Source organism: Bactrocera dorsalis, chromosome 1, assembly GCF_023373825.1.
Source record: "Bactrocera dorsalis isolate Fly_Bdor chromosome 1, ASM2337382v1, whole genome shotgun sequence".
Lineage (NCBI taxonomy): Eukaryota > Metazoa > Arthropoda > Insecta > Diptera > Tephritidae > Bactrocera > Bactrocera dorsalis.
This window is the reverse complement of record NC_064303.1, coordinates 97,885,782-97,899,949: the sequence shown is the minus strand read 5'-3', so window position 1 is coordinate 97,899,949 and position 14,168 is coordinate 97,885,782. Positions and strand designations below refer to the sequence as shown.

At 40.0% G+C, this 14,168-nt stretch overlaps 1 protein-coding gene across 11 annotated transcripts in view; it reads right to left on the bottom strand.

The window, feature by feature from the left end:
- LOC105234141 (proto-oncogene tyrosine-protein kinase receptor Ret) overlaps positions 1 to 14,168 on the bottom strand; it is a 59,324-nt gene that overhangs the window by 12,831 nt on the left and 32,325 nt on the right. The window contains exons 3-9 of one of the 11 annotated variants that reach the window (XM_049446610.1): positions 8,555 to 9,330; positions 5,619 to 5,784; positions 5,461 to 5,558; positions 5,011 to 5,393; positions 3,064 to 4,324; positions 2,398 to 2,538; positions 2,148 to 2,338 (exon numbers count right to left, since the gene is read on the bottom strand). The exons of 1 other annotated variant lie outside the window; for it this stretch is intronic. In XM_049446610.1, the coding sequence (XP_049302567.1) occupies positions 2,148 to 2,338; positions 2,398 to 2,538; positions 3,064 to 4,324; positions 5,011 to 5,393; positions 5,461 to 5,558; positions 5,619 to 5,784; positions 8,555 to 9,330 (3,016 nt within the window). The remainder of the gene's footprint in view (positions 1 to 2,147; positions 2,339 to 2,397; positions 2,539 to 3,063; positions 4,325 to 5,010; positions 5,394 to 5,460; positions 5,559 to 5,618; positions 5,785 to 8,554; positions 9,331 to 14,168) is intronic. 9 more of the 11 variants (XM_049446608.1, XM_049446607.1, XM_049446609.1 and 6 more) reach the window with 9 other exon arrangements.

Genomic DNA, 14,168 nt, shown 5'->3' with positions numbered 1-14,168 from the left:
GCTCTGGTGCGAAATATTATTTTTTTTAAATTTTCATATTTGTGGGTTTTATTGCCTAATTTTTTTTCAATTTAGTTCGCTGAAGTAGTTGTCCAGTCTTGATTATCCTATTTTTTCAGTGAGATTTTTGATATAATTTTCTCCGCAAGTGCCTGTGGGTCGGTTCGCCCCACATTCCGCTTTTGTCAGCTGTGGATCCAAAAATAATCAAATTTGTAAATAAAATAGTACAATATATTAGTTTAACTGGTTATCTTATTTTTTGACCCCCGTCCCCCTTTTCTTTTGTCACCTATGTATGTAACATTCGGAAGTTTGTATCTTTAGTCCGAACATAAACCATAACTATGTAAACAAAAACTTTGTTAGCTTTTATTTTGAAATTTTCATAGTTTTAATTTTATTCTTTATACAACTTTTATTTTAAATGTAGGTACAATAGGAAAGCTTAATTAATAAGTTAGGACATGTAAATCGTGGCTTGTCGTACTTCGAACTTCCAGTTTTTGCCTAAAGTCCCGTTATAATTTTTTTTTTCGTGTGCTCAACATTAGGAATGTTTTAATAAGTTTAGTTTAGTAGATGTTTGTATGTAATTATATTTATAATTCACGATTTATAGTAAATAATTCATCACATAGAAATATTCAATTATACATTATACTAAAAAATTTGAAATCTTCAAAATAATAATTAATTTTGGTAATACTTTGCAAATAATTTTGAGAAAATTCCCCAAAAAGTTGATATTTAACATGAAGTTTAAGGTAAAAAATTTATGAAAAATATAATTACGATTAATTTTTTTATTCTTTAATTAATTAAAATAAAATTAATTAAAAAATTTAATTAATTAATTTCTTTAAAAAAATCTTGAAAATTTTATTAATTTAAAATGAAGCTTAAACTATAAAAATTAAAAAAAAAAATAATAATTACGATTAAATTTTTTATTGTAATTAATCACGATTAATTCTTTTAAAACGTAAATGCCAAAAACTTAAAATAAAAAATCTTTAAATTTGACTACCAGAGTAGATTTTTTGGTAATTAATCCAGCCAAACTTAATTCAAATGCGTATAGCTACACACACACACACTTACAAACATTTTATACATCGAGATTTCACATAAAAATTAGCCTCTCCACTAACCTCGAAATTCCTTAAACACAAATAATTTAACTAATTTTATAAATTCATGAACTAAAACTAATCAACAATTTACTTTTACATACACATATACAAATACATTATAAAATATACTATAAGTAAACAGATTTATAAATAAAAAATTGCCTATGCAACCAGCCAGCCTTATATATGGTATCCTCATACAACCCTAAAAACAGCGCCTAAATCTTGCTCCTTCAAATTCAGTTGACTAGAAAATCTAAATGAGATTGTCTTCGAGAGATGTTTCTCAAATTCATCACCATCCAAGTTATCGGGTATGAATGTCTTGTTGGTCATATCCACATAGGAGCGTCCACGTTTCACTGGCATCGAATAATGTGCCGCCACGCCGTCGCTGCCATTCGCTTCGGCACCAACACCATAACCACCACCGGCTTTGCTGCCATTTTGACTATTCGACGTAATACTGCCGTTACATACGGACTTACGTATATTTAATGGAAAACGCAAATCATTTTCATAACGTAACGTCTGCTCTGTGGTAGCCGTTTCGATAAGTGGACGTGGCACATCATAGCCGGGCGGTGGTGGTGTCTGTTGAAATTCCATGCTGAAATTTGTAGAGAATTCCCGACTGCTCGGACATTCTTGTGTATCATAGCAAATTTTCGGTGATTGCCAGAGATGATCCAACGGGATCGGGCTCACTCAGCTGTTGTTCGAGGGCATGCGGTTAAGTCCGGTTGCGATGCGCCAATTAGTTTGGCCTCATCTATGCAATACATGGGATTTGAAATGGCGCTCGACTCCATTTCGATAAATTTGGTATTATTGCCGAGTAACTTTTCGAATTGCGAAGCGAGATACTTGAAGGATGGACGTGCGTTCGGATCGTCGATCCAACATGTACGCACAATGGAGTAGCTGTGGATGGGAGGGAAGGCATACATATTTATTCAATACAATTTTCTTATTAATTTATTTTTTATTAAGTCTGTTGTTTGTACTCACATTTCTTCCGAACAATTTTCGGGTTTCTCCATGCGATAGCCGGTTTTCAATAGATGATAGAGATTCTGTGGCGGTATGCCGGGATATGGTGATGCGCCTAGCGTAATTAACTCCCAGCAAAGCACACCAAAAGCCCACACATCGGATTTGGTGGTGTAGACATGGTCGGCTAAGGATTCGGGCGCCATCCACTGTACGAAAAGAGTACATGTTTTAGCCATAGTTTTTATGTGTACGTGTTATAATTTACCTTCACGGGCACCCGGTCACGTGAACGCTTTAAATACGCATCGTCCTCATAAACATCACGTGTCAAGCCGAAATCTGATACCTTGCAGATTTTTCCGTCGGCCAGTAAGACATTACGCGCCGCTAAGTCACGATGTACTAGCTGGAAGTAAAGAAAACAAGGGGAAAGGTTATTCATTCACTTCCAAAATATATCATAATAATTATTCCCTAAGAGTTTGTAATATCCAGCAAATACGAAGCCCTTAATGGCATCTTAAGAAAGAGAAAAGCTAAGACTTTGCTCCAAGGCTTTTCTCCAGATCCTCTCGTTGTTGTTGTTGTAGCGGTAGGAAAACATTCCTGTAGTAATTTCGGGGAATGTTGTCGAGTTGGCCGGATAAAAATCCGAGTCCGCTCCGGACTCCCAAATGTGGTGGGAATGGAACCATATTATCTTTTTAGCTTCACTTGAATCTTGCGAAATTATTGGCAGTCACTTCTTTTACTTTAGACCTTGAGTAGTTGTCAAGCTAACTTTTGACGAATGCATCTAGACATACATAAATCTAACTTAACCTAAACCTGGCCTGGCCATTTTTACCATATTGAGGTCTCAATGTAATTTACAGTCATCTGTTTACTGACTAGTCGTTGATTTCCCTTTCAATATAATTACATTTCTTACCTTTATCTCCGTCAAGTACGCCATACCCTTGCATATCTGCCATGCAAATGATAAAATATTCTTCACAGTTATCGGCTCCACACCGTCCGTGAAGTCCACACCCGAACACTCGATCTTCCGACTCAAACGTAAATAACTGCGCAAAGAGCCATATTTTGCATACTCAATAATAATCATTGGTGCATCGCCTTTCGTGCATGCGCCGAGCAACTTAATCACATTCGGATGTGAGACCTCCTGTAGCAATTGAAATTCCGACAACAATGCCATATACTCGACCGAATTGGCGCCACTCTTCAACATCTTAACGGCCACCGTCGTTACACCGGGTATATCGGCAATATTGGATGCATAAGCTTTCATCACTTTGCCGAACTCACCCTCACCGAGTACCACATCGAGCTGAAGCTTTGCACGATCGAACTCCCATTTTGAGTCAACCGTATCGAATTTAGCCAAACCGCTCTCCAACTGCATTAACGGCACGTCGCCGTTACGTACATCACAATCACCGTTCGCTGATGATTTTTGCGACAGCGCCTCCTTACCACGCGTACGTCTTATAAGATTTCGTTGTGTTGCAATTAAACAGATCAACAATACGATCAGTATAATTGGACATGTGATGGCCAGTAGAATGCATGATCGGCCGCAAGTAAAGCCCGCCACATGTATGCTCATAGCATCATGTTCAATGACACCATTATTCAGGTTATTTTGTGCTGACTGCGTGATATCAGTACCACCGAACTTCGTCATTTTATTGACATCCAACGACTTTGTGTCATTCTTTCGTTTGCGCTTCGGACGCGGCTCTTCGTCATCGAGTGGCGCACACATACACTTGCCATTGTCCTCGCAGGTGCAGGTGCCGGAAGCCGAGTATATACCCCGCTTATTTGGATTGGATGTGTGCGGACCCATAATTTTGCCAGCTCCCACGCAGTCTTGTGGACAAATGAATGTATTCAGTTCTTCTAATGGATCGCAAACATTATCCGCACAGTACGTGGCATCGGGCACGCAGGAAGCGTAATTGCGTCCGAAGAAACCCGCATTGGAACCGCGCCACGCACATGCGCCACCATTTGTGCCGAGTCCGCAAAATTTCGTACATTGTTTTTGGTATTTAATTTGTGCACAAGTTTGACTGCGCGATTTGATCTTATGCTCGCAGGTGGCATTGTTGGGCTGGCCGTCGACGAGATGCACATTGACGACGAACGAACGTTGATGGCTGTCGTGCCAAGTGATGTTGAGGCTGTGAAGGAAATATTGTCCTAATTAGTTTTTATAGTTATTGGTAGGTAGTTAGACCCATTTAATATTATCAAATACTCTTCCCACTCTGCGGCTGAATATTTTTGTCTCCAAAGAAAAAGTTATTCAGTGACTGTTAGCAATTAAGTCTTATTGAACTGCTTTAGTTTACTGAGTCTTAAGTCTACAATAAGTCAAATATTTGAAGAAAATCTTAGTTTTCAGCCAGTCGCCAATTCTTGTGTTCTTGAGATGTAGGATGCCTGAATTAGAGCCTACCGCCAACTTTTACTTGAGAAAAAACTCGACGTTAGACTTTAATTTTTAAGAGCACACTGGTTCGAGGGTCTTGGAAGTAGGACAGTAGATATGAGAGACCAACTTTTAATTGAAAAAACTCGAGATTGGACTCTAATTTCTAAGACCACAATTTCCAAGAGAAAACAGCCCCTTAAATATCGGTTTGAGGGATCTTGGAACTAGTACAGGAGATGTGACAGATCTAAGTTGTTGAAAAGGGTGTAGCTTTCCTTAACATTATGAAGGATTCGGACGCCTTTAAAGAAAATGTTTTCCGTCCCTATTCTCAATATCTAATTGGTAGCTAACTGAACCCAGGTGCCCTACAAAACTTCAGTCTTATCTGACTTTACCTCAAAACCTTTAACAGTACATAATAATACTCACAAGTAAACCGTTTCCAGTGATTTCTCCAAAGCCGCTGTATCCTTCACATAAATGATGCCCGCCGACGTCGTTATGCCAAAAGCGCCACTACGATCCTCGGCGATCGTGAAGCGCACCTCTGACATTTCCATTAAACTCTGATAGTTCTCTGGCTGTGCCACACGACTATAAGACATAGCTGTACGATGTAGAAAAACATCCTTTGGATAGGTGCTCAAAATGCTTGGTGCTAAGAAACCTTTATTATCGTTTTCCAATATCGAATCAGCTACGTTGGTTAGACGTCGGCTCATGCCACGTTGTTGGCGCAACTCCAAAACACGCGGTCGATCAGCCTCGTGTATCTTGCTAGGGTCGGAGCTTAGGCATATGTTCGCTTTTGCCTGCAACAATATAAACAAATATAATATTTACTTTTTTCTTGACTAAATAAATTCACTGAAGACTTACTGTTTTTATAGTATTAGCATTGACGGTGTGATCGCTTGCAACCAAACTGAAGCAATATGATGTCTGGCTCAAAATGCCGTTGCGCGCAAATAGAATCTCTAAAAAAAATAAAGAAAGATAGTTGTAATTGAATTTAAGGTCGTTACGTCCGTACTTACGACAACTGAAGATGGACTTTATTTTGCCGGTATGATCAGCTTCGTAGGCGGTGCAATCGGGACGCACCAATTCGCTGGTGTCATTGAAAATCTGATAAGTTAAATGCGCGTTCGATCTGAGCGAATCTCTATCCGTAAAGATAATCTTATTGCCAATTGTATCGCCCTGAAAAGAGAAATGGGTGAACTTTAGAAATGAATTTTAGAGGTAATTTCATAAAGTCGCAGTAAATGTCTACTTCCACTGTTCTGAACAATAGAAACAAATATATATTCATTTAAGAGACATGTGATGGGTTCATTAAAGACTCTTCTGGTGTATAACTTGTGTAGGATATGTCGAGTTAAACTCTGGGTAGGTTGATCTGTTATATGGCAGACGATTGTCGATATCAAAATTATGTGAACTTTTCTGCTTAGATCGGTGATCCATTAATGTCTGTGTTAAAAAAGGCATTATTTAATACTGTTACTCTCCATAGGTTTTACCGAAGATTGAGAACATTTTTACGTTCCTCGAAATTACTGTGATTTTGAGAAAATATATACGAGGTTTGGTCTTAGTTTTAGATTGTGATTGGTGTAATACTTGTAGAACCAGTAGTCAATATTCAATTATTTCTGTATGTGCGGTATAAGATATATTTTGATACACTCGGTTATGTTTTATACAGTCCTACCTTAGTAATTCTTTAGTAGTAATGGTCCGTATTTCCTAACTAACTATGAAGAAAACACTTCTCCAATCTGCTGTATGGCAGAGAAAGCTTAACACCAGGAGATGGTGAACTCGATTCCGCAATCGATGACGATGGAACGGACGTTTCTTTGCCCGAAAATGAAAAGGATCAAATAGAAATTACCCGTCTAAATAACAACAAAGCGGCGGGCCGATGGATTGCAGGCCGAGCTATTCAAATACAGCAGCGAAGAACTGATAAAGAACATCCATAAGCATTTTTGTAGAATATGATCGGATGAAAACATGCCCGACGATTGGAATTTAAGTGTACTCTGCCCAATCTACAAAAAGGGAGACCACACACTATCTGCACCAACTACCGTAGGATAAGTCTCCTCAACATCGCAACTAACCAGATATTCATGATGACCAAAACAGTGGAAAAGACCCGTGAAAAGAGAATTTGGTATCCCCGGCTGTTTGAGCTGACGTTGAGTGATACCAAAAACTCCGTTAGAATCGGAAAGGATTTCTCCGTCGCACTCTCGACTTGACTCTGACGTTACTGTTGACAGTCATAACTTCGAAGTCGTAGATAATTTCGTCTATCTTGGAACCAGTTTTAACACCAACAACAATGTCAGCCTCTTGGCAACAGGTGCTACTTGGGACTGCGTATGCAATTGAATAGTAAAGTCCTCCCTTGGCGAACAAAGACCAAACTCTAGAAGTCACTCATCATCCCCGACCTGCTAAATGATGTAGAGCATGGACGATGACAACATCTTATAAGTCGGCGTTACCAGTTTATTAGAGAAAGGTTCTGCGGAGGATTTATGGTCCTTTACGCATTGTTAACGGCGAATATCGCAGTCGATGGAACAATGAGCTGTTCGAGACATACGACGACTATGTCAATCATAGTTCAGCGGATACGCTGGCTAGGTCATGTTGTCCGAATGGATGAAGACACTCCAGAACTAAGAGTGTCTTACGCAGTACCCGCCGGGGAAAGCAAAGGAAGTGGAAGACCTCCACTCAGTGAAAGAGCAGGTGGAGAAGGACCTGGTTGCACTTGGAATCTCTAATTGATGCAAATAGCGAAAAAGAAGAACGAAGTAAGCTCCTCTATAACCGAGTAAGCGGTGTCTACGCCAAAAAAGTAGAAGAAGGTATATTTTGATACACTCGGTCCTATCTTGTCCTATCTTAGTAACTCTCTAGTAGTAATGGTCGGTACTTCCTATCGATCCCGTAATTACGGCATCCGAAACCGCAGGGTTACTGATAACTTTCAACGACGGGGGTAATATTTTTAAGATGTTTAATCGTACTACATTAGCTTCTACCATCTCTGGTAAAATGTTCTACGTTGTATCCAAGCCTACTACACTCCATCACTTTAGGAAGATTTCTAAAAAACATTGGGGGAGTCTCTCATTGTGTTATATCGACAACGTACACCAAAAGACATAACAGTTTAAAGTAGTCTACTCTTTAAAATCGAACGGGTCCGTATTTCTCTTTGACCAGTAACTGCAATGGACGGCATTTCTGTATTAACTTTCTAACTTATTTCTTCTTTCACGTTGGCTCCTAAACTTAGCATAGCCTTTAATTCAGAAATTGATTTTTTATGTCCGGATCTAACTTTAATCTCACTAATGAAACTAAAATTAAATCAATGCTGGCCGTGTATTTCCGAAACGGATTGTAACATTTGCTTTAAACCAAAAAATGCCGGAAATTACTGGCAATTTACAAATTTAGTTACCGCCACCCCAACCAAACTAGCAGACAGTGAAGACAAATGAAAGAAGGCGCGTTACAAGGAAGACAATCAACCAAGCCAGACGAACAGCAGACGGTCATAATGAATACGCTATATACATACATATACATATCTATATGTGCAATGGTCTGTGCATAACCCGACAAGACGAATACCGGTTGCGTGATGCGAATTAGTTTACCACAAAAAGTTTGCCGGTATCATGCAATAAAAGCCAACAGCATTGGAAAATGCACGAAAGACGTCAGACCCGCTGGCAGACGAAAAAATAAAAGTAATAATAATAACAGCCAAACTTACGCCAAAAATAATACGAAAAAAGAAAAAACATTTTTATGGCGAAAACAGCGAGCATTGTGCGATAAGGCAAAACGAAAACAATCGATAAGTTTACGTCGAACTCCAACGCCCCACTTGCCACCTTACGGCTAGTAAATTGTGCGTAGTTACCACAAAACTAACCTGTTTGAAATGTGGATTATCCAACAAGAAATTGTAGACGCCCTCATTTTGTAACTCCGGTCCGTTGTCATTGCGATCCAAAAGCGCCACATGCAGCGTCCTATTGAACACCAACGTTTTATCGTCGCTCATTTTAATCGTGCAAGCGACGTTCACAGCGAAATTTTTCACTTCTGTTGTATTGAAGTACTCATAATCCAACGGTACTTTAGTATAGATTTCATTATTTTTTAATGTGAAATATTTATCACCACTCGTTAGCGTGTATTTCACATCCATCGTGGGGCAGAGATAGCGTGTGGCACGTGGATTTAATGTACCCACACGTAAATTTTCAAATGCACTCATCTGCTCCGACTCCTCAGCAGTGGCGTCTTCCACTATTGTGTACTGCGCTGCATCCCAAAAGCAGACATTCTCCAAATTCGCGCAATACTCAGCTTCCGCCTGTGGCGTCACTTCTAATGTCATTTGCGGTATTTTATCAAGCGCCGCCTTGTGCTCATTTCGCGGTATAGCGGTTAAGATTATTTTCGTCTTCTTCTGTGTGGTTTGATAATCGTCCTTCATGAAGACCTCTCCGGTGCTGCCGTTCACATGCAACAGTTCGTTGTTATCCAAAGTGTAGAGATATTCTTTAGTTCGGTCCTCATTGTCCTTACCAACGGGTAATATTTGAAAGCGTCCAATCGGTATTTTGGAAAATATACTCTGTGACTTTTCGTTAAATGGCAAATTTAGTTTTACTGCAGACATGGGAAAGTAGACGACAGGATCTGAAAGTGGAATAGTTTAGTATTAATCAAAAGGTTTGAAAAATATCTAAAAGAAAAGTTTTAAATATTATATTAAACTTATATTAGGTCTTATCTCGAGACATTTTAAACTGGACCTCGGACAATAAATGAATTAGAAATATTTGAATATTTTTCTTTCACAATAATAAAAAATATTTGGTGAATAGTGATACCTAATAAATAATAACTTCAAAGAAAGTCATTTCTTTCTCTTTTTTCTCTTGGTTTATGGCTCATTAGGAGTAAGACTGAATGGAACGATTCTGCTCTCGAGCTACTGCTTAGGGATAGTACAATCAAGTGGTACACCGACGCTCGAAAACTTCGGAAGTAATTGACCCAGGGGTCGCAGGACCATGGACCAAACTCTCCATACCCATGGGTAGTTTTCCGAACATATTCCAAGCATAGGTCCTTGCTATAAGTCGGTGCGTATAGATAATCTTCCAACTCAACTATCGCAATGAACGTATCGTTATACCAAGCGATAGTCCAGCGGCACTCAAAGCAATCTCTGCATACGAGTTCAAATCGCTAATGGTGCAGGAGTGTATAGAACGACTGAACAGTCAATCAGATCGGATCGGTTTAGCCAGGACTAAACTGGTCGCTCCATAGCATCCACCAACATGGTAGGACCCGAACCAATCAATAAGGTTGGTCCCCATACCATAAATTAGCTGCTCCGCAAGAGTAGAGCAGTGGGTAGGGAGATGTATTGGTAACAACTCCTAGGCATGCGCCAAGCTAGGTTGCTAATGGGTGATTACAACCTTAAAAGGTTTAAATATGTAATGAACCTCCCAAGGGATAAAATCAGGCTACTTGTCGTTTTGGAGTCTAAAACTCCAGAATACCTGCTAATTGACTGCACAGCAGTCTGTAGGTGTCCTGGATCCATGTTTCCAAATAGGAATCACATCGCCTCATTAGCACCTAGCAGTATATTGGAATTTATCAATTTGCTGGTGCTAGGTGAATGGTTGTGACTTAGGTGAGGGCACAATAGACCTTAGGCCTCGGAGCAATACTCATTTATTTATCTAATCGGTATACTAACTTTATCTTTGGCTAAATGTGGATTCATTGATTATTTGAACCTTTTGGGCTTCTACCCTCCCCATGATAGTTTTGTTTGGCTCAGGTTAGTAGTTTGTAGTTACCTTTTCTCTCTCTCTCCCCTCTTAACTTTACGGTACTCTGAGTCCCCACAGCGAAGTTCTAGTGGCCTACACTAAAGAAGTTATTTGTCGTCCTCCAAATTTTGAACTTTCTTGTATCTCTTAGCAACTTTTCGAGTTCGCAGAGGTTATATATCGACTCAATTTCTCGATTATTTCGTAAGGTGTAAATTTTGGTTATTCTGTGCGATATTGGTATATCTGCAGTGCCATTGAATTGATTATCGGTTCTGCGTGATCAACCCGAGAAATAATTTTAAGATCTTTAATACCCAATTTGCAAAGAGATAATAGAGCTATAGCGGGAGAGTTTAAATAATTTTACTATATATCTGGGGGAATTCATGTTTATATGCTGTTGTTGCTCAAGGATAGATAGATTTAAACCAATCTTATATGAATAATGTATTCATTTTATCCACTTTCTCTTAACATATTATAAAAGAAAAATATTCTCGAATAAATGAACATTTTTGAACAAAATTTTTGTAGAAATGATCAGCTAAAACTTTATCGTACTTAAGTCGAGCGAAACAAACTGTTTTTTTTTTGATGATTTTACTAAATGTATATTCCTTCTTCCCATTGAATGGTCTTCATTTTTATTATTGTATATACAACCCGTCTCCAGTGTTTTAGATGTGCGTGCGCTCCGAGGGCCTAACATCGACTCGGACCACTATATTGTTGCAGCCAAAATTCGCACCCGCCTCTGTGCAGCAAAAAACGCACGCCAACAAACACAAGGAAGGTTCGACGTCGATAAGCTTGCAATCACAACAGACAGCCGAAAAGATTTTCTACTCGGCTTGCACTCCTGCTCTCTGAGAGCACTCGTCAACAACTCGGTATAAGGGAACTGTGGGACGGCATTTCAAAACTCCTTACGTACAGCTGCAATCGAAAACCATTGGTTTTCGGAAAGTGCAAAAGAACAGCTGGTACGACGAGGAGTGCCGTGTCGCAGCGGAGAGAAAACAGGCTGCCTACCTCGCAACGTTACGATCGACCACAACACGTGCGGGATGGGATAGATACCGAGAGTTGAAGAGGGAAGCGAGACGCATTTTCAGACAGAAGAAGAAAGAGCCCAAAATGCGTGAGTATGAAGAGTTTGATAAGCTGGCCGACAGGGGTAATGCTCGAAAGTTCTACGAAAAGATGCGGCGGCTAGCACAAGGTTTTAAGACCGGAGCAAACTCTTGTAAAACCCCCAAAGGTGATCTAGTGACCGATGCCCAGAGCATACTTAGATTATGGAGGGAACACTTCTCCAGACTGCTGAATGGCAGTGAACACACAACACCAGGAGAAGGCGAACCCGATTCCCCAATCGATGACGATGGAGCAGACGTTCCATTACCCGGCCATGAAGAAGTTCGAATAGCAATTGCCCGCCTGAAGAACAACAAGGCGGCAGGGGCCGACGGATTGCCGGCCCCGAGCTATTCAAATACGGCGGCGAAGAGCTGATAAGGAGCATGCATCAGCTTCTTTGTAAAATATGGTCGGACGAAAGCAATGCCCAACGATTGGAATCTAAGTGTGCTCTGCCCAATCCATAAAAAAGGAGACCCACAATCTGCGCCAACTACCGTGGGATTAGCCTCCTCAAACATTGCATATTAAGGTTCTATCGAGCGTATTGTGTGAAAGATTAAAGCCCCACCGTCAACAAACTGATTGGACCTTATCAGTGCGGCTTTAGGCTTAGAAAATCAACAACTGAGCAAATATTCACAATGAGCCAAAACTTCGAAAAAGAAGTGTGAAAAGAGGATCGACCACTCACCACCTATTCGTCGATTTCAAAGCTGCTTTCGACAGCACGAAAAGGAGCTGCCTTTATGCCGCGATGTCTGAATTTGGTATCCCCGCAAAACTAATACGGCTATGTAAGCTGACGTTTGAGCAAACACCAAAAGCTCCGTCAGAATCGGGAAAGGACCTCTCCGAGCCGTTCGATACCAAACGAGGTTTCAGACAAGGCGACTCCCTATCGTGCGACTTCTTCAATCTGCTGCTGGAGAAAATAATTAAGCTGCAGAGCTGTATCGAGAAAGTGCAATCTTTTATAAGAATGTACAGCTGCTGGCGTACGCCGATGATATTGATATCATCGGTCTTAACACCCGCGCCGTTAGTTCTGCTTTCTCCAGACTGAACAAGGAAGCAACGCAAATGGGTCTGGCAGTGAACGAGGGCAAGACGAAAATATCTCCTGTCATCAAACAAAACAGTCGTCGCACTCGCGACTTGGCCCCCACGTCACTGTTGACAGTCATAACTTTGAAGTTGTAGATAATTTCGTCTATTTAGGAACCAGCGTTAACACCACCAACAATGTCAGCCTTGAAATCCAACGCAGGATTACTCTTGCCAACAGGTGCTACTTCGGACTGAGTAGGCAATTGAAAAAGTAAAGTCTCTCTCGACGAACAAAAACCAAACTCTATAAGACGCTCATAATTCCCGTCCTGCTATATGGTGCAGAGGCTTGGACGATGACAACAACCGATGAGTCGACGTTGCGAGTTTTCGAGAGAGAAAAGTTTTGCGAAAGATTTATGGTCCTTTGCGCGTTGGCCACGGCGAATATCGCATTCGATGGAACGATGAGCTGTACGAGATATACGACGACATTGACATAGTTCAGCGAATTAAAAGACAGCGGCTACGCTGGCTAGGTCATGTTGTCCGGATGGATGAAAACACTCCAGCTCTGAAAGTATTCGACGCAGTACCCGCCGCGGGAAGCAGAGGAAGAGGAAGACCTCCACTCCGTTGGAAGGACCAAGTGGAGAAGGACCTGGCCTCGCTTGGAATATCCAATTGGCGCCACGTAGCAAAGAGAAGAAACGACTGGCGCGCTGTTGTTGACTCGGCTATAATCGCGTAAGCGGTGTCTACGCCAGTAAAGAAGAAGATATACAACCCGAACTCTTCAAACTAAGGGCATTCGTTGTGTCAACAACTTACCAACGGAAACTAAAATGAAATCCTTGAGATAAACAATCAATGATTTTATTCTGCAGAAGATGAGGATAGAAATGTGTCCTTTATATATACATACATATATACGAATGTATATTTATATGTGGATGTGTGCTTATTTTGTGTTGAAGCGTTCAAGTGGCACTTCGAAAAATGGACAAATTGATTGATGAAATATCGAAATCTTTTAAAATAACAGTTAACCGCATAAACTGGTTGCAATGGCAAGCAATATTGTGTGGAATGAGTGATAGAACAGAGGTTATAGAATATATAGTTAATATATAAAACTGGTTCATTTGTAGAGAAAACGAAAATTTTGAAGTGATAGTTCTATCTTAGACCATTTCGATTTTTTCGACTCAAAGGCGCGAGAATTCCAACAAAAAGGAGACACTTTCTAAAGCTCTTTGGAAGGACATGAATGATAAACAAATTAAAAAAAAGTGAAAAAATTATAAAAATTCAGAAGAATGTAAATTTCAGCATCATTTGTGCAATGAAATTCCCTTTAACCTACATGCACGTAATAAAAAGAGCTGCATTAAGTACAATTAAAGAAGAAAAACCCTTAGCCTGGCCATCGTTATAAAGAAATCTTCAACGATTATATTAGCAGTACAATTGTTGGACTATTTAATT